This window comes from Talpa europaea (assembly GCF_964194135.1).
Source record: "Talpa europaea genome assembly, chromosome: 6".
Taxonomy (NCBI): domain Eukaryota; kingdom Metazoa; phylum Chordata; class Mammalia; order Eulipotyphla; family Talpidae; genus Talpa; species Talpa europaea.
In genome coordinates this window covers 28,622,855-28,644,337 of record NC_140072.1, presented here as the reverse complement: position 1 = coordinate 28,644,337, position 21,483 = coordinate 28,622,855, and the positions used below count along the sequence as shown (strand labels likewise).

Genomic DNA, 21,483 nt, shown 5'->3' with positions numbered 1-21,483 from the left:
ACTCAAAGAGCTTTTACTCCTGGAATTCTCTCTCCAGTCATGTCATATTCTGTCCTTGCTTCAACACTTATGTAAATACTGCCTATTTCAGGAAGGATGCCAGGCTTGGGTTCACCTGGATGCCCATTATCACTGAGTTCCACCCCAGTTTAGGACAGTTACACAGTTACATACATTGATCTGCTTGACATCAGTATGGTACAGGAGAAAACACAAATTAGAGGGCCAGGAGACTTGAGATCAAGTCTTTATGTTGACAGTAACTTGTGACTTTAGGCAAGTTACTTCTCTGGATTGTTTTCCTTATCTTTAAAAGGGATAAGAACCCCTGCCTTGTTGACCTCATCCAATGGTATGTAAGTTGAAGAGGAATGACATGTTCATTCATTTAACAAATGCTTATCAAGCATGTAGTTATTTCTAGATCTTAGGGATAGGGCTGTGATTGAAAGAAGCTGTCTATTTTCTTTAGCTTACACTTCAGTAGGGGACACAGGCCATCAACTTATCATGTGTCCTGGTTTTCTGTTGCTATGTAACAAATCACCTCAAAATTCAGTAGCTTATACCAACAACAGCCCTTTTATTATTATCTATCTCAGCTCAGTGGTTCTTGCCCAGTGTTTCTTATGCAATGTCAACCAGACAGTGGCTGGAGCTAGAGCTAATGTCATCACATGTGCGGTCATTCATGCTGACTGTCAGCTGGGACTCCAGATGAAGCTGTCAACCGAAACACTTACATGTGATCTGGGCTTCTCTGTATCATGGCAAATGGTTTCCAATTGCAAGCATCTCAAGAAAGCAATGCAGAAGTGGTGACCATTTATGAGTTGTTCCTTTTCTTATTGTTGAGTTTTAAGAGTTCTTTGTATATTTTCATAACATTCCTACTCAGATATATATCTTTTGTAAATATTTTCTCCCAGTCTGTGTTCTGTCTTCTGAGTCTCTTGATGTTTATCTTTTTTTAAAAAAGATTTATTTATGCATACAAGAACTGGGGTACAGTCCAGAGGTGTGGGGGATGGTGAGAGGATTCACCAAGGAGAGTGGGAGCAGAACTACTGAAATACACTGCTGAGGAGAGCAGCTGGTGAGTCAGGAGAGGTCTGCTGCGCCATGTGGGTTGCTCCCTATTGCTTGATAGCACTGTCTTTAACACCTGCACCACCAGGGAGGCCCAATAGATGTTTATCTTTTATCTCCCCAACCAGCATGTGGACTCTATGACAATGTGCTTATTCAAAACTGCCTGACACATAGAAGGTGTTCATTAAATGTTAGAAAGTGAGAATTAGCATGCTGGTCTGTAGTCAGTGTTTTATTACTTCGGTTGATGTTAGTGTCTCCTTAAGAGAGAATCCAACCACGACCTGTCGACCACATCCAGTTTGGGAGTCTGATGCAGGATAGTCCCAGACCTGGAGCAATCCCCAAAGTGTGCTGTAGCCTTGGCAACCGGCTGGCCTCTTCCTTAGCCACCATCCTTTCTCTTGCTGCACATCATTTTTCAAACATCAGCAAGTTGTATTATATGTTACAGTGGATTTTTGAAACTGAGACCCTCAGCTGACTAGTTTACCTTCTATAGTGGAGCATGCAGTCATGTCCAGCTTTGCCAGTCCTGTGTCAAAGTTTCCCCAAGGCATGGCCCCCACAAGACCACTAGCTGTCAACACTGTGCTGAGGTCATTTGCAGGTAGTTCCTTTGGCAAATTATTTCTTAGTTCTCCCCAGCTTCTGCCCTTGGCCTCCAGAAACCTCTGGACTCTTCTCCATCTCAAGAGTTGATCTGAGCCTGGAATTTATGTTATGGTCTCACCATCCCATGAGGAGGTGTAAAGTTATTACTAGTTAAACCCCTGAAGTGCCTGCTGTCTATGGAGCTGGGAAGAAGGGTCTAGATGGGAACAGATGGTAAAATGGTGACATTCTTGATAATAGCTGATTTTTTAAACACTTAGTTGTTAGGCTTCATGCTAAGAACAATGCACATATTATCTCATTTCATCTTCAAAAATTCAGTCATATTATTACTATTTTCCCCATCTTATAGGCACCCAAAGAGAGTCACAGAGAGGGTCATGCTTTTGTCAAGGTCAGACAATAAATAAGTGGCAGAGCCCAGGTTCTATCTCAGGCTTCCATGCCATGCTGCTGACCACCACTCTATAACCGTCCCTTTCCAAGCAAAAACTAATGCAGCTTTTCTCCAAACTTTGCAAAGAACAATTGGCCTTTAGTTCTTGTGATTCAGGCTGCCCTTTCTAAACCATGAAGTTTTTCCCAGAGGCAACCATATCATGACATCCCCTCTGGGGCCTGGTGCGCCCCATGCAACCTCAGTCCTCCCCAGAGAAAACCTGCAACTTCAAGGCAAAGGTGCCCAGACTCACCCTCCAGTCCTCCCGGAGCCCTTAGCAGTGTCTCCTCATAAGCTTTTCAAGGGGACTTTGTGGGTTCCAGAACAGAGTCACTGAAATGCTTTATTACCTCATAAACAGAGTTCTGTAAGGACATACAGGTCCCTGTTAATTGAGATGCTCAGTTCCTGTATTTTTGGGTTTGGATTTATTTTCTTTGGTTGCAGGTACTTCCTTATCTGGGCAGACTGACCTTTGTGAGGGGAAGGTTGGTGTGCCAGGTAGGCAGAATGCCCTCCTGCCTTCCTGGGCCTGCATGATGACATATCAGGGTTCTTCCTGTCTCCTCTCTCATTGTGAGTGAGCAGGGTTTATCTGAGGGCAAGGAGGCTTAGGGAGGAGGGAAAAGGGACCACAAGGCCTACAGAATCCTCGAGTCACGGTCCTGAGGGTCCCCCCTGGAATGGCACCTCTTCTGGCCCTCACATGTCTGCTACCCCCATCCACAGAGAAGCAGGCAGACCCAAGAGATGGCTGCCCCACGTATGGCACAGCTAACAGCTGACTCTATCAGTCAGCTCCTGGTAGGGAACAGAGTCTATCTAATACAGTTCGAAAGGTTTCCCTTAGAGGAGGGAGGGCAGGGTTGGGGGAGCAATCAAGACTAATGGGGCGCTCAAAGATGAGCCAAGGCATAGTGCTCTGACCATCCCCAAGCCTAGAGGATCAAGGAGTGGAAAGTGTGAGACCAGAGATGGGGTAGAGACCCCATGGCTTCATGAGGGTGCACTTCGAGTCACAGAGGGACACAGGCTCTGCCAGGACCAGATGCCAAAGTAGGAGGGCACAAGGAAGGAAGGCACCCTGACCTCTCTCTATCCTGCTGTCCCCCCACTCCTGTGTCTCCTGTGGGCCAAACCACGAACAGCCCAGATGATGTGATCTGCGGAGGTCATTCTGGACATGCAGCAGGATCTAGGAGGACATGATAGGGTACATGGAGCCGAACCAGCACAGCAGTGGGACGGGATGCTGAGACATGAGCGCTTCACAGCCCAAATGTGATACCTTTGTACCATGCAACACCACTGAGTGCACAAAGTTCTCTTGAATCGTAAAGCACTATTATTCCTTCTCGCTCCTGGAAGAACCTCTCCCAGAGAAGGAAATCACCTAGACAGAGGCTTCCGTCCTCCTGGATCCAACCACAGCCCTGACTGCAAAGCAATCCATATTTTCTTTGGGATTTATGCTTATTTGTGCCCAGCAATGTCCAGTAATGGGCCCTGGAGAAATGTCCTTTATTCTCTGACCAGTCACCTTTCTTCCTCACTCCCCATCCCCATTCATTCAGTATTTCCACCCAAGCCTTATGTTTCATAGATTTTGCTAAACTTCCCATGGGTAATTCGCCCTCAGTAGCAATACCCCTGGCCTATTCTTCTGGGGCAGGGACTAAGTGACCTCTGAGAGGTTGACAAAAAAAGAAAGCCTGCACAGTGTTCATTCTGTCAGGTGGCACATCCCCAGATCCAATGTGCACTGAGGTTAAGCTATGAGGAGCAGTTGACTGGAAAGCTTTAGAAGACTAAAGGGTGGTCCCTCTGATGTGTCAAGAAGCCACTTCCAGGCTGATAGGGACAGGGGAGAGTCCATCTTGCAATGTGTCTACAGTGATACCAATAAGGCATTGGCTAGAAATTAGGAACTTCTGGAAAGATTCCCACTCACCTTGTTGGATTGTGTCTTTATTCTCTGCCCGCTCATGTTCATCCAGCTACATCACCTGACTTTCTCTTCTGCAGCTTCTAGTCTGGCTAAATGTGGGGACTGGGCTCAATCAAGCTGGTCAGAAATTTGTCTAAAAACATCATTCCTTGGTGCAGTGGATCCTAGATCTCTCTCCTTCTCACCTACTCCCTCCAACCACCCTCCTGGACACTTAGCTCCACTTGGTCTCTTTGCTTTGCTTTGCATGATCAGTGATGATCTTGATGGTGATGATAATCAATATTCACTCTTTCTTAGCTTCTAAGTACTTTACAAATATCAGATGATACAGTCTTCACGACGCTATGGTTATTACCATTTCACAGAGGAAAGAGCAAGACAGAACACATGATTTGGCCAAGCTCACAACAACTAGGAAGTCAATTGTAGAGCATGAATCCAAATCTAGTGAGGCCTCCAGAGCCACATTGTAGCCATGACCCTGTATTACCTATTGAGGGCAGGAGGTAGGTGTTTCCTTCTCCTTTTATAAAGGCTTATTGAATTATAATTGATATACCACTAACTATACATATTTAAAGAACACAATTTTATGAGTTCTGGCATGTTTATAGTCCTGGAGCCATTGTTATAACCAAGACAACGAAAATGTTCATCACTCCAAAAGCTTTTTTGTGGCCTCTATAATTCACCCCTCACTGCTCCCACTCCATCCTGTTTTGAGGCAATCAATTATCTGCATTGTGTTACTATAGATCAATTTTTATTTTCTAGAATTTCATATACAGAAGTAAACAACATGACTTCTTTTGTTTTTGCCTGACTTATTTTACTTTTTTTTTTTTGAGGTTTTTCTATGTTGTTGCTTATATCAATATTAGTTCATTCCTTTTTATTGCTGAGTAGTATTCCATTGTATAAATATACTGAATTTGTTAGTCCACTCACTTCTTGGTGGACATTTGAATTGTTTCTAATGTTCGGCGAGTAAAGATAAAGCTATTATGAGCATTCAAGTACAAGACTTTTTTGTGAACATATGCTTGCTTTCATTTCCCTAGGTTAAATACCTGACTGTGTAACAGTTGGTTTGTGTAATAGGTATTTGTTGTTATGAGCAACAGTGAAACTGTTTTTCAAAGTGGTTGTATCATTTTACATCTCCACCAGCAGTATGTTAGGAGTTCTAGTTGCTCCCCTTCCTTGCCAGCATTTGGTACAGTCTTCTTAACATTAGTCATTCTAGTAAGTATAGTGATTTTTTACTGTGTTTTTAATTTGCATTTCCGTGATGACTAAGTATGTTAGGATTCTTCTAATGTGCTTACATGCCTTCTATCTACCTTGGGTGGTTTGTCTTCTTGAGTTGTAGGAGTACTTTATATATGCTAGTATATGTTCTTTGCTAGATGTAGTTTTTGCACAATTTAATATGTATCACTTTTTCATAATTGTAATGCTGTCTTTAAAGAACAAAATTTTAGGTTTTAATAAAGTCCAATTTATTGGGGTTTTTCCTTTGTGGGATTCCCCTCCCCCCACAATTGTCTAAAGAGAAGGTATTCTCTGTTATTATTAATGTGATAAAACAAATACAGTGTAAAAGTTATAATTTTAACTATCCTGAAGTATAGTTCACTGAGTACTTTTACACTATTGCAATTTATATTATTAAACTCCTTTTAAAGAATTTGGAAAACCCAAGGTCAGTTAGATTTTCTCTTATATTTTCTGGGAAAAGTTTTATAGTTTGGGCTTTCACAGGTCATTTCAATTTAATTTTTTTGTGTATGGAGAGAAGTGATGGTTAAGGTTCATTTTCATGGTTAAATACTTGTTCCTTTACTGTTTGTTGATAAAAAATGATCCTTTCCCATTAAATTGCACTTATACCTTCATCAAAAAAATTGCTTTTACTTTTTTATTTTTTTGCTGTTTTGCTTTCCATTGACAAGTTGCCTTCTGATTTTCATATACTGTCTTCCTGGATAGCTCCTCCACCTGCCACTCTGCACTGATCTGTTGCCTGACCTGCCCTCCTTGCTGGTTGATAGATTTCTAATGTTATTTTTGAGGTCTGACCTAATCCCTTGCTTTGCCCCTGATCTGCATTCAGCCTTGCTCCAGCCTTCCTTGTCTGGGCTCTGTGCCCAGCACCTGGGCCCTGCTGCTGCCTACAGTCCTCATCAGAGTCCTGGAGGGCAGGAGCTGCAGCTGGGTCCTTCTTGGGCCAGGGAGCTCTAGCCTGCTGTCTCAAGAAGCCCTGACACAGGATACCAGGGATGCTGTTTAATGTATGGCTACAAGAACCTTCTCAAACCTCACTGGTCATTGATACCAGTCTAGTTGTGAACCCCAGTTAGATCCAGAAAAAAATTTTAATGGATACAATTGAACAAGAGAAATGCAGGTCAGTGTTCTCCTACAAGGAAAGAAGACTTTCTTAAGAATATTTATTCTTTCCCATTACTGTGGAATCCATGTGTCCTTTAAAAATTTAGTGGCAGAAAGACCTCCATGGGTGATCTCTTCTCTCCTTAGTCATCATGAACAAAACCTGGGAGAAGCCTTGGAATGATTCCTTCATATTGTTTAGACCAGTCTGGAACGAAGAGGCTCAAGTGACTCAAGTTTATTGGGAAACACTCTCCTGTAAGAGGGAGGTAACTTCTGGAAGGATTTCATTGGAATTCAGTCAAAGGGGGGGGGGGTGTACTGCATAGAACATCCAAATCAAGTCTGAGGTTTTCTCACCAAAAATCATTTTCCATACAGAATGAAGAATCTCTGTAGTCAACACATATTCTGGGGAGTACTTGAGAGAGGTCATATCCTAGCAAAACACCCCTCCATTCCTGAGACTGGACAGGGCTCTGGGAGTTGTTTTTCCAGTCACAGACCACACTTAGGCTCTTGCCTTTGTGAGTCAACAGCTCTAGTCTGGGAGATGGTCAGGCTTGGGGACAGAGAGCTTTATTTTATTGTTACTTGGTTCATTCAGGGACGATCCTGTTAACACCAGGTCCTAACCAAGGTCCACAATGCTTTTGGCAGGATGTCACGCACCCACTTTTCTGGGAATGCACACAGCCTGCTTCTCCTGTGGGCCATGTCAAATGGACAGAGAACATCTGAATGTGAGGGTTGGGGAAATATAAGCAAGGAAGAAGGGATGGATTAGCATCAGCATAATTGAGATTACTTTCAATGCCAATGTTTCCTTTTCAGAGATAAAGAAGGGGCCAGGGTCTTGTCCTAGAAGGAAGAAGACCAAGTTCATCTCTTTCCCATATCTTTTCTGGAAACAGAAATAACTCAAAGAGGCTCATCCTGATGTTTGATTTTGACAGTCCAGGACTTTAGGGATTTTTATCTTTTCTCAAGTCACTTCCCCAGCAATAAAATGACCAGAGGGAGGTGCAAGGGGTTAAATCTCAGCACCATGAAGCAATCCACACCCACTGCAGCACAAGTTCAATCCCTGGACAGGGAGATAACCCATGGGACATAGCAGACCTTTCCTGTCACGCCCACTGCTCCACTCAGTAGTGTATTTCAGCAAACCTGCTTGTTCTGTTCCCCACTCTGTATCTGGGTGAATCCTCTCACCCCCCACACCTCTGACCTGGACCCCAGTTCTTATATGCATAAATAAATTAAAAAAAATAAAAAAATTATGTACCAGGTAAGAGAAATAATCTGTACTGCTCTAGAAGTGATGAGGGTGAGAAAGTCACAGAATGGTAAATATGACTTGTTAAAAGTGAAGCACTAAGACAAATTTCCCCATGTGCCCAAATTTCTGGCCAGACTGACTGGTAAGCAGATTAAGCTGAGGTTTTTGTGATTTGAAATCCAAATGGTGTTATGGGGAGAGTACATCTTTGGAGTCAGATATCTGGCATTGAAATCCTAGCCCTGCATCTCTTCTCTGAGTCACTTTGGGAAGTCACTTCACTTTGTTTCTTCATCTATAAAATGAAGTAATACCCATCTCATAGGCTTGTCATGAGGTTTATTAGATTTTAAAATAATAGCTACTTTCAACTGATTATTTACTATGTGCTGGGTACTGTGTTGAACACTTTATATGTCTTAAATTACTTCATCTGAACTCATTGTTTAAATGGTTTAATAATTTCCAAGTGCCTGGAACAGTGTAAATTACACTGTAGATGCTCTGGAAATGGTAGTTGCTGCTATTGCATTATTTCAGAGCTATAAGGAAGATCCTCTTGCTTCTCTTACTTGCTACAAGGTACAGGATTCTGAAAACGGACAGAACTATCCAGTTATGACACCCCAAGACCAGCCAGTGGGTTAGCAGCTGTCCTCATGTATTTGCCACAGGCCACAGATTGAAGCTGAGCTTCTTATAAAAATATCCTGGTTGTCTGTTTTTTATAACTCCTAAAGTGCTTCTTCCAGGAAGCAAATATTTTCAAGGGCAATTATAGAAAGCTTGTAGAATTCTCCAATGCAAGGCAATGTTGAAGCAAAGCGAAACGCTGAGAAAAGGTTCTTAGGAATTTCTGCAATGCCTCACCAAGGATCTTATATTAAAAAAAAAAAAACAATAAATATCTCCCTCCTGTCAGCCTTGCTTCCCAGGGAAACCAGGCTCCACAAAGACCACAGTTTTTGTCTTTCATTGCTTTAGAAAGACATTCTTATGTGTTTATGCTTTTTATTTTGGTTTGTTTGCTTCTCTTTGACTTGAAAATTACTTTTTGTATATACCTCAAAAGTCTTGGGTTTTGTCTTGGGAAACAAGCATAAGAAGTGATTCTGTACATATCTTTTAAATGTCCAAAATCCAGAAAACAGACAATATCAAATGTTGAGGAAGATGTGAAGCAACAGGAATTCTTATTACTTTGCTGGTGGGAATGCAAAATGGTAGAGCCAGTTTGGAAGATAGTTTGACAGCTTCTTACAAAATTAAACATATTGTTACCACACCACCTAGCAATCAAGTTCTTTGGTAAGTGAGTTGAAAACTCATGTTCATGCAAAAAGTTGCATACGTGTTTATAGCAGCTTTGTGTATAATTTTCCAAACTTGGAAGTAACCAAGATGTCCGTTAGAATAAAGAAACTGTGGTACATCTAGGTAATGGAACATTGTCACTAAGAAATGAGTTATCAAACTATGAAGAGACATGGAGGAAACTTCCATGCATATTACTAAGTAAAACAAGCCAGTCTGAAAAGTCTGTATATTATATGATGCCAAATATATAACATTCTAAAAGAGGCAAAACGAGGTAGATAGTAGAAAGATCAATGGTTGACAAGGGGGGAAGAGAGAGTGAAATAAGTAGAGCACAGAGGATTTTCAGGCAGGGAAACTACTCTGTAGGAGACTCGAATGATGAATACATGAATGAATACTCATTCGTCCAACCCCATAGAATGTACAACACCATGAGTGAACTCTAATGTAAAGTATGGACTTTGGGTGATAATGTGTTCACTTAAATTCATTGAGTCTAACAAATGTCTCTCTGTGGTGGGTGGAGGTGTTGATAATGGGGAAGGTTGTGTAAAAGGGGGTGGACAGGAAGTATTTGCACTGTCTATAGTTTCCAACTTTGCTGTAAACTTAAAACTTTTCTAAGAAATGAAGGCTGTTTTAAAAAAAGTGATTCAGGAACTAATGGCTATAAAAAAAAAAAAACACCAAACACACACACAACATAGACCCTCACAGTACTAAAACCAACTACCCAAAGTTCTGCAGGTAGTCAGAAGATATTCAGATTGGGGGTGGCACTGTTAGTAAAGGAAGATAAAGCACCAGACTTCCAAGTTCATAACTGATTGCTCATTCATTCATTTATTTATTAAATCCTAATTCAGCACCTAGGTTTTGCCATGTACTCAGCGAGGTGCGGGGGATACAACAGACAAGGCTCCCTGCCTCTTGGAGTTTATTTTCTAGTGGGGGAGACAACACAAGCAGAGGATCTAAACTGGAGTTGTACCTGGGGTGTTGAAGACCAGAGTGGATGCTGGCATGGTTGGGGCACAGGGGTCAAACAGGGAGAGAGGCAGGAGAAGTCAGAGAATGTTAGGGGCTCCAAGTCACCGACAGAGCTCTGGCTTCACTCTAAGTAAAGTGGGGGAGTCGTGGGAAGGACGTGTGTAGAAGAGCACGTCCTCCAGAATGCCTGTCTTTGGCTGCTCTGTGAACAGACTTCAGGGGCAGGTGTGGTCCCTCCAGTGAGGAGGCTGCTGCAATGATCTGGGCCAAAGACAGTGGTGGTTGGGCCAGGGTGGTGAGAAGCACTGCTCTAGTTCTGGGCATGTTTGGAAGGTGGTGCCTGTAAGATCTGCAGACAGATGGAAAGTGACTTCCTGCCAGGGCCTAACCTGGTGTGAGCTGCATTTTCATTTAATGGCAAGTATTGATTGGCCCTCCAGAGTTTGGGGGTAGCAAGCATCAAATCCCACTTATACAAAGTGACAATGGAGAATTTTCTGGAAGGATGTGTGGACTAGAGGAAAAGTTGCAGAACCAGATTCTAAAAGGGTGGGTCTGGGATCTTAGTACCAGAAGTATATTTTAAGCAGGCCCCATTCATGGACAAAGAGCGCCTTGACTCAGGATTCAAATTTCAGTGAGAGAGTAAGAATCAAACTCACCTTGGACCACGTGGTCAGCACTAATTGAGTCACCTCAATGGATGGTGGGGGGGGGGAGATGCATCGCTAGAGTTAACTTGGGTGCTGAGATCAAAAGACAGAAGGGAAATGGGCATTGGACAGGCAAAATCCACAGATACGTACACATGATTCTAGCATAGAACTTGTGAGGTGAGAGACACAGAGGCTCAGGTTTTGACTGACCAGGAAGTGGGCAGGAAGGAAATCGGTTGACTTCCTCTGAGTCATGTTGAGGAAAGAGTGCTGACCCAGCCTTTGCCCCGCTACTCACTAGCTGTGCTGCTTCCAGCAAAAACTTCTTCTGGTCCCAGGGCTCACGTGGACTAGGGTAAATGCTGTAAACCTCGTCTTCACCAAGGGCCACCTTGAAGATGTCTCCCAGTTTCCCTTTCCCCCACCAAAAAAACCCCACATTGATTCATGACCTTGTCTTATAGAATTTTACCAAGTGTGTTTGGCTTCTTAAAGTTTTGTGAACAGCTGGGGAGGGGGCTGTGGAGGTAGCATCAAAGAAGGGCTTGAAGTAGGGAGTGAAAAAGGCCGGCAAGGTGTGAGGAAGACCACCAGTTACAGGAACCACACAGAGAGCACAGCCGCATTTCCAGGCACGCTTAGGAGACTCTTGATATGCTCTCCTTCTGCATTCTGTCTTTACTGAGACCAAAGGAACTGGATCCTCTGGAAGGTCTGATTCACATAGTGTTTTCTAGCTTCAAGATGCCATTTGCTACACTGTCACCTTGAATTCCCTACTGGGGGTGCCACGCAGGCTGTAAATGTTAACACAGCAAATTGCACTGACTTTCTTCCCAATCCACACTGAGCTCCTCTTCCCAAGCTCCCCCCTCCTCCCCAGCACTCATGCCCACTTACATTTCATACCATCCTATTTAGCACTTGATTACATATTGCCTTGAATTGTTCTCCAGCCCACTCTGATCAGAGCCTCCCACCTTGCAGCCCGCCCACTCCTACCTCCCAGTACGCTGGGATTTCAGCCTCCTCCAAACCTACAGGCTCTTTCCCTTTGCCATTTTCTTGTCATTGCATCAGAACCCCCATCTCACCCCCTTCTTCATTTCCTTCCCTATTTAGCTTACCTTCATGAGCCTCCATCACCTGCCATTGCTGGAGCCTCCCTCCCTGCTCCTGCTCCTGCCTATCTGTGCCCAGCCCATCAGGCCAGCTCTTCCTTCTCGCTGGCATCTGGGCTCCCAGGCTCCTGAGCTCTGCTGGAGAAAATCACAGCCCACGCAGATTGGCGCTACTACAAAGTCATCTGCAGCCTCGTGGAAACCCTTCTTCGCACCCCTGTCAGCAAATTCTTCTTTTCCCCGGGGTGGCGCTTCTAAGCATTCCCCACCCCTTGAGCTGAGCTGAGATCATAGAAGCCATTCTATGATCTTCTCTGAGGGTGAGGGAATTTCTACTGAAATGAAATCCTTATGTACCCATTCCTCTGTCCTCCTTCATGAGCTCTGCCTCCCCCCATCTGAAAGGCCTTGTGACTTCCTTAGCTGGCAAAGGTAGCAGCCCCCCAACCCCCTTTCTGAGAGCTCTGCAGCCCTGGCACCTCCTTGGCTTCATCAGTCCTCTGTCCTACCTTCTACTCCCTCTATCTCATCTGGTCTTTGTCCTGAGTGCACAGGTATGTTCCCTGTCCACCACACTAAGACTTCACAGTTAAGTATCCTTGGCGAGGCCACAGCCCACCATGACTGTAAAGTGTGCAAAGGACACAAGTGACCCTCTCAGTGTCAAGAACTCATCAGGTCCTATTTGACTTTGCAGAAGCTACAACACTATTGGATCCTCTTCTTGCTTTTCTCCCCTCTCTTGACTGACGCTGCAGTGTTTACATTCTGTTCTTCTCCCCCACCCACCCTAGATTTCAGTTTTACTAGACTCTGCTTCTACCCCCGTCACTGCCATGGTCTTTGGGATGAAATCTATGTTCCTTTGGGCAGCAGACAAGGGCTTCCGCCATCCGGCTCATTTCCTCTCCCTCTCCCATACCTTCACGATTTACCCCGCTCCTCCACTGACCATGTCCTCTCCTATCTCTGTGCCTTTGTACATCTTTTTCCTCTGTATGTGGCCCCCTGCCACCTCACCCAGTGAACTCCTGTTCATCTTTTAGGGATCAGCTCAGGTATTGCCTCAACCCAAAGTCAATCTTGCACAATCACACCTCATTTAAATTCCCCCAAACATCCTGAACAAGTCTACATCTTAGTGCTGAGCACATTACATTTATCTGCGCATGCTCCACTAATCTGTCAGCCTGTGAGGCTGGGGACTGGATCTCTTAGCCCCCACATACTTGATGCCTATCACAGCTTGGCACATAATAAATGCTGCATTCATTTAATTCATGTTTGCTGAATGAGTTAATGTAGTAGCTATTATTCCTAACTAGGCAACTGCAGGGTGATGAATGGGTTCAGCCTCCTCAGCATTTTATGTGGTAGATATTTATATTTTTTATTGTGGTATAATACATATAACAAAAATGTTAAGTATGCAACCCGGTGTCTTTTAGTACTTTCACAATATTGTATAACCACTATTTTCTAGTTTCAAACATTTTTATTAACCCCCAAAAGAGATCCTGTACCCATTAAAGAGTCATTCATTATTTACATCTTCACCTAACTCCTAGGAGCCACTAAGGGTTTATCTAGTCTGGATATTTCATATAAATGGAACACTATAGGGCCTCCCTAGTGGCGCAGCGGTTGAGCGCTGGGTTGCAAAGCTGCCCACAGCTTCTGCAGCACCGGTTCGATCCCCGGCTGCTCCCCGGCCACCAGAGGAGGGTCCCACATGGCACGCAGACCTCTCCTGCCACCCGCTGCTCCCCTCAGCAGTGTACTTCGGTCCTTCTGCCTGCTCTGCTCCCTGCTCTGGCTCTGGTGAATTCTCTCGCCCTCCCATGATTCTGACTGTACCCAGTGCTTGTATAAATAAATAAATAAATCTTTAAAAAAAAAAAAGGAACACTATACCATGTAGACTTTTGTATTTGTCTTTTTTTCACTAAACATAATGTTTTCAAGTTTCATCCATGTTGTAGCATGTATTAGCATAGCCTGTCGTTCCTTTTTATGACTAAAGAATATTCCATTGTATGGTTGTACCACATTTTGATTGTCTATTCCTCAGTTGATGGGCATTTGGATGGTTTCTACCTTTTGGCTATTGTGAATCATGCTGCTATGAAGATTTGTGTACAAGGTTTTTTTGAACACTTGTTTTCAATTATTTTGGGTATATAAACAGAAGTAGAATTGTTAGGTCATATGGTTATTCTATGTTTAACTTATTGAGGAACCACCGAACTGTTTTCCATAGCAACTGCACCATTTTACAGTTATATTTATATTACCATTTGCATTATGTGAGGGTTTCAATTTCTCCACATTCTTTTTTTTTTTTTTTTTTTTTTTTTTTTTTTTTTTTTGGATTTTGCTATGTTTTAATGTATAAGGTAAAGTATACATAAAGAACCACAAAGCTGACCACTACAGTATATAATGAAAGACTACATTGGTATTAAGATTGTTTAAATGTCATAGTAGTATTAAATCAACCTCAAGCCAATAAAAATGGTATATATTCAAGTAATTAAATTTTATTCTAATTTTCAGACTGAAAACTAAAGACTGTTGTTTTTAATTTGACACATTTCTACCCAACAGAAGCATGAAAGGCTTAACATATTTGTTGCAACTCTAATAAACACTAGTTCATTACTTATCTACGCTACCCGTTTCCCCACTTAGCAATGGCTAGTCTGCTGTACAGAATAAGCCTATACAAAAAATTCAGGTTTGAATTTTCAGTAAGAGACTACTTTCCAAGTAAATTCCTTCAGTAGATACAAAGTGTGGCATAGTATATTCTTTAAGTCATGCATATTGTTAGATAAACTTTGGTAAACAGATAGAGAAACTTCAGAAAAACATACTGAAGTGATTTCATTTACAAAGGTTATTATGTGTTGGTTGAAAAAGAGGATCAACATCAGTATCACTGAAATTAGTGTGACTATAACAATGTTCAGAATCTTAAAAAATTCAACGTCTTTTTCATCTTTATCAGGCCAGGAACATGCCATCCTTTTTGAAGAAACTCTCATTTCAGGAATGAACAGTTTCTTAATTTGTCCAATTTCTGTTTTGCTCCAATCTTCTTTCAAAACCTGGCTTACACGAGGATAAATTTCAACAGGTCGGATCTCAGGAAGTGGTCTTTGTTTCAAGACCTGCACACGCTGGCGGACGTCATCAACTTTTTCAAGAAATTTGAGAGGAGACTCTTCTTGTAAAGATGATGTCAGTGTCATTAATTCAAGCTGCTGCTCTCTCATTTCCTTCATTCTTTCAATTTGTGGAGTATATTCTTGACTGATCAAATTGCCAACATCACAGAGAGCAGTGAGGAAAAATTTTTTTTTCTGTTCTAATATATCATTAAGCTCCTTAAAATACCGGAGAACAACTTCTTTATCACCTTGGACCATTTTCTCTGCATGAGATTTTTGTTCTTCTAACTTTTCAATAAGATGAGTAAGATCCATCCAATGCTTGTCAGTTAACTGTTCAAGCAGTTTTTGAGGTGTGTCCTTTTCTTTCAAATAGGCACTTTGAAGATCATCTATAGGATGACCATGATGTTGACCTATGGTAAGGCAATGACCACAAACTAATTTTTTATCTAGCAGACAATAAACGTTTAATGGTTGCCTATAATGTTCAGGGCAGGTAACAATATCTGGATGCTCTTCTTGCTGGTACTTTTCAATAATTGCCCTTAATGCAAAATTAACAGGTAAAGAGTCAATACCAGTTGGAGCAATTTCAATAATACTTCTGCAATTAGGGCACTTGAGTGGTATTCGTAAAGGTCTCCATATATAAAAGTTACCAGATGCCTGAAGAACGTTTTCCAAGCAATTTCTACAGAATGTATGAGAGCATGGTAATACACGAGGATCTTCAAAAATACTGTAACAAATGGGACACGTTAACTCATCCTCAAAATTGTGCATTTCCTACTTCGTGGTGACCTTCGGATGTGGGGAATGAATACAATCCTTTATCTTCTCCAACTTTTTCGGATTCTTTTATTCTTCTTCGCGCGCAGCGCCGGCCACCGGCTCCGCGGCCCCCGACGCAGGCTGAGGTACTGGGCGCCGCCCCCGCCGCCCGAGGCACCGCGGGCGCCCAACGGGGCGGGGCCTCCCAATTTCTCCACATTCTTGCCAACATTTGTTATTTTCCTTTTTTTTTTAGTATCAGTCATTCAAGTGGGCATAAGTGGTAGATATATTTCAAGATATATGCTCAATTTAAATGATTTTTATCTATAAATGTCTTATTGCCTTCTATGGAGGGTGGGTCATAACAGCTGTATATGCCAGACCCCTGGTAAGAGTTGATTGGATCAGAGGATTCCCAAGTCAATTTAGGGCCAAAGAGTTCCTCCTATGTTTGAGAGAGGAATGAGGGAAGAAAGATTTGGTTCACATGACTGAAATGTGAACTTAAAGGCTATGGGTGTCCATCTTTGATCCCACATGGACAGACCAAGAGTGGAACTCCCCAGAATAAAACAGACACAAATACTCAGAGAGAAACAGAAATGAGAGGTGAGAGATCATATAGTCCCTAAGTTCCTGAGAATCTGCACATTCCCAGTTTGAGTCTTTCCTTCAGTCTGGTGGCATTCTTGCCTTCAAGACCTATAAGTCACCCTTCTATCCAATTGTGGTTAAACCACCTCCAATGAATTTCCATTTCTTGCAACAATATAATCCATGGTGACAACTCATTGGCATTTTCACAGCTTACTTGACGTAAGAGGTGGAAGCACAATGTATGTAAGCCTACTTCTTTTTTTTTTTTTTTGTTCTAAAAATCATTTCTTCTGACCTCAGTGACTTTACCCCTGCCCACCAACCCAAAATAAATTTGGAGGCAAATCCAGTGTATTAACATCATCTAATATTCATGAGGCATCTTCAAGGGCAGGGTGTCCAGCACTCGCTACCACCTTGATGTGTCTCTTGGCATCTCTTCTAGATTTTTTTTCCCCCTAATAGCAGAACTCTCTCGTTCAGCTCTCCAAGTGTCATGTTTTCTTGTTTTAGTTATTTTATCACTGTAACTTTTCCCACTCTTACAGAGCTTTTCAAGGACAGCAAGCCAAGTTGGTGTGGAGGAAAGGACATTTAACTGGGAGTTTTGAAGAACTGAATTTTAGTCCTATTCCTGCCACTAGCTTTGCTCTGTAATGCTGAGTAAATCATGAGACTCCCTTGATCTGTTTTCCCATCTGTGGAAGTGGGAGAGAAAAATAATACTTTTTCTGCCTACTTCACAGAGATGCAAGCTAAAATTAGGTCATGAATGTGAACATTCTATGAGGCAAAAATCTATAAATCGCTGTACCCATAATGGTAATGAATTCCCTTGATTTTTATCCCACTCCCAGACACCAAATTCAAGATCTTCATGCAGTAATTTCTCGAATTCAACTCGTTACTTTTTTTTTTTAAATGTGGCTTGTCTCTTTGTCCATTTTCTTGGACACCGATACCTTCTAATATAACAAACAAAGGGAAAGAAACATGTATCCTGTTCTGCTTTACAGCATACTAATTTCTTGCCATTTCTTAATGGCTTCAATCTAACAAGCCAGTCCCTAACATGTCTCTAAGATGTATATTTTTCTTTAGACAGTGGTTCCCAAACTTGTCTGTATGTTGGATTCAATGGGGAACTTAAAAACACACTAATATCCCTAGATTATGATGTCATCGGTCTGTAGTGTGGCCTAAGCTTTGGAAATTTTAAAAGATCCCTAACTGATTCAAATGTGTAGCCAAATTTGGGAACCCCTGCCTTTAGTGTTCTTCTTTTTTAAAATCTAGTTCTCAGTATCTTGGGGAAAATTCTCAGCCAGGATCTCATCTGCAGCATTTCCCTTATAAACTGCTACAGGAAACCATAGGAGATTAACCCTAAATCGGTCTCTTCTCCCTACCCTGGCTGTCCTGATCTTCAGTAGGTTAATTAAAGTCCCTTCTGATAAATGTAGTGATGCCATTGACGGAGGCTTCACTTACCTGCATGCACATTTCCTGTTCTGCTATGCCTTCCCTCCAATAATTTAGTTAAATTTGCATGATACCTCTTTTTTTTTTTTTTTTTTCCAATTCAAATGGCCTCTCATTGTACCTGAGTGGCTGACTGGGTTTGTCTACCTGTTCTCTTCACTTCCGGATAGATAAATTTCTCTCTCTCCCCTTATGCCATCTCCATCTTGCCAGCCAGCTCAGCAAGCTTGTTCCAAGGGTTGCCTGGGCTACACCTCAGACTGAGACATTTCACAATTTGGAGCCAGTCTTGGTAAAGCAACTCTGCACTGCTGTGTTTATCCATTCCCGCCTGACTGGGAGCCAGACAGAATTTGCTGTTGATTCGGTAATATAAGCAAAGTCTATCAGGGACCCCTGATGCCGATGGCCAATACCACAGTGGCTTTTGTCAGGAGCTAGGGCAGATTCAAACCTGGACACAAAGTTCCTTGGGCTTTTTGGGCCACTTCCTGACCCGGGGTGGGGTTGGGAGTATCTGAGCGTCATCTCCATATGGATCTGAGTTCTGAAGTGAAATCTGTCTCACCAGGGCACTGTCCCCACTCGGGATGACTCATGTCTTTCATCTGCCTTGGCCCTCTGGGTTTATAGCACCATCTGATTTCCAGGGGGTGGGGATGATGGAAGAATAGATGCTTTCAGTCAAACAAGCATTACTGAGTCCTGGCTGTTTTAGGCCATATGGTACCCCCGCCCGTCACAGTCCTCATCCCCTCTTCCTGTAGTTCACTGTCTCTCCAGTTGGCTATAGTCAGAGCATCATTCCCAATCAAAGATGAGATACCATACACACCTGAGTTGTCATCAGAGAGCCCCAAATCATCCTCTCTCTCAAGTTTAAGAACTTTTAATTCTTTTAGTCATTTAAGTTCTTTCATTCTCTGTCTCTCTGAAGGATATTTCAAAGAAATATCCCATCATTTTCAATGGGGGCACTTTCCCCACTTAATCTTTGCTTCAGGGACCCAAAAGAAGTTCAGAAAGGTGTGTGTTGTCTGAGGCCACAGTAGCTTCTTTATATTCGGGCAAACAAGGGACATCTCACTTAAATATTATTAATGCAACATTACTGTTAACAATAACTTACTCTGTTGAACATTTACCATGTGAACATTTCCCAAAAGGAGAAAGGAAAAAAGGAGAGAGAACTGCACAGTCATAGGTGGGCAGGGAGGAGAGCTGCCTCAAGTACTCCTTTGCCCACCCAATGAGGTAGGTTATTTATGGTCTCCATTTTACATAGGAGGACGTACAAACTTAGGAAACTTACAGCTGATACAGTTCTTAAATGGCGAGATCAGAAGTTCTATTCCGACCATTGCAGAGTCCAAGACATAGTTCTTAGACACTAGTCTTTTGAGATAATCTCCTGTCGTAGAAGTGTCCTTCAATGCAAGTAATGCAACTTTCTCTGATTTTCCAACAGCCCATATGATTGTTGGGGTTGTAAATATGAGGGATCAACACTTTATTTATTTATTTACTGACATCTGTATTTTATTTATTTATTTGTTTGTTTGTTTATTTTAATTTATACAAGCACTAGGTACAGTCAGAAGCACGGGAGGGTGAGAGAATTTACCAGAGCCAGAGCGGGGAGCAGAGCAGGCAGAAGGACCGAAGTACACTGCTGAGGGGAGCAGCGGGCGGCAGGAGAGGTCTGCGCGCCATGTGGGACCCTCCTCTGGTGGCCAGGGAGCAGCCGGGGATCGAACCTGCGCTGCAGAGGCTGCGGGCAGCTTCGCAACCCAACACTCAACCGCTGTGCCACCAGGGAGGCTCAGGGATCAACACTTTAATGCACAAAACAGTCACTGAAACAATCACCATTCATAGGCTGATTGACACTCGGCATCTTATTCATACCGATTCTGGAAAGGATTCTGGAGGTTAGGAGATGATAGAAGGGGAGCCGATTTGGCCTCCTGGGGGGCAGTGCAGAGGCTGCTTCAGGCAAGTCTACACCGGTCATTGCTCAGTGCAAGTCCACTCTAAAAGGCCTCCTCCTTTCCCAGACCTGATATAAAAGTGATGGAGCTGGGTTACAAGGCTTAGAACTGAAGACGCTTTTGAAGGGAAGATAGCAATTTCAGAAAATGAATCCTGTGGTTTAGAAAGAAATCAGCTGAACTTACGATTTAAGCTCATTTTGTTCTGTACTTTTTTTTGAAGAAAGAAAGTGAAAAAATATGTGCTCATTACAAAGAAAACCATTTCTCTAGGCCTGGAGAATTATAGTCTATCCATGAAGACTTCAGCTCTCTGAGACACTTAGATTTTTAGGCTCAAAAAGGGACTTTAAAGGTAACTTTTCATTTGCTTCCTAAATTTTACAGCATGGTCAGGGAGAGAGCCTAGGGGCCACACAATTAGTTAGTGGAAACCACCTCCCAAATGTCCTGGCTTCTCTAGCTCACTCCTCTTCCTTTTGTGTCTTGAATGACAAGATATTCATAGGCCATTGGGAAAACAAAAATGAGACCTTTAAGAAAGGTCTGTGAGAGCTCCAGAACTTCTAGAAAGAGGAGAGTCAAATTATTTAATCTAATTTCAGGAATAGCCTTGATCTTATTAGCTGAGGGACTGAATAAGGAGGCAGAGGCCCTACAAAGTAAGATTTATTACTGCTTTCCATGAAAGCTGAAGGCAAAATGAATATTGGTTTAATGGGAATTTGGGACCATAATTTAATTCTTTGTCTCAGCTTAGAGGAAAAACCCACAGACAAAAAGTCAGTGGATCCCAGGAATCATCTCCTGAGCTAGTAAAGAAAGGGGTCACCTACCATTTATCCAGGGGCCCTTTAGGCTCAAAAGTCACCTCTATGGTATAGAACCCAGAAAGGAAGAAATCCACTGGACTCTCATTGGCCTGGAAGATGTGTTAAAAGTGCATTGCTTCACCAGACCAGTGAAGCCCTGAGCAAGACTGCCTTAGAGGGAAAATCTCTTAACAAAGATGTGGCCAGTTATACTAATATTAATTCCCAAGAGAAAAATTTGAAGGTAAAAATAGATAACAGGAAGGAAGTCTGGAACTGCAGCGATTCAATAAATATAAAATAATTATTGAATGCCAACAAGTAGTTGACACCAAGAAATAAACACAACCTTCTCTCTACCTGGAAATGCTTGCAGATTGGAAGGAGCTAGCAACAACAGAGGAATTTGTTCCCAGGATTCAGACACCGATATGCAAAACTGCCCAGTAAACCAGTAGCTCATTTCCATTCTGATACTCTTGTTCTGTTACAATTATTGGACGGTTCACTCCTCCAGGCTGCAAAACTTCCCAACTAAATTAGCAGCTCACAGATGTTAACCCAGCAGCTGGGTTCTGGATGAGGCACCCACATCTAGCCAAAATCTGAAGATATTTCAAAGAAGAAGGAGATTCAGAGTGAACTGAAGCACCCAGATCTCATCTCCAGATGTCATCAGTGTAAATAGGCAGGAGGCCCTGCCCCAGTGCAGCTCAGAAATTCAGCTCTAGAAGGTGCCACAGTGCAGCCTAGCCAGACTTCAGTTACTGAGAAGAGGGACTGCTTGCTTA

At 42.6% G+C, this 21,483-nt stretch overlaps 1 protein-coding gene across 1 annotated transcript; it reads right to left on the bottom strand.

Annotated features, from left to right (window-relative positions):
- Positions 1 to 14,607: 14,607 nt before the first annotated feature.
- LOC311171667 (tripartite motif-containing protein 59) lies at positions 14,608 to 16,072 on the bottom strand (the record flags this gene model as incomplete). The annotated part of the gene is made up of 1 exon (XM_084234674.1): positions 14,608 to 16,072. Exon 1 carries the CDS (start codon positions 15,817 to 15,819, stop codon positions 14,608 to 14,610), a length of 1,212 nt encoding a protein of 403 aa, XP_084090800.1. The 5' UTR covers positions 15,820 to 16,072.
- Positions 16,073 to 21,483: the final 5,411 nt, after the last annotated feature.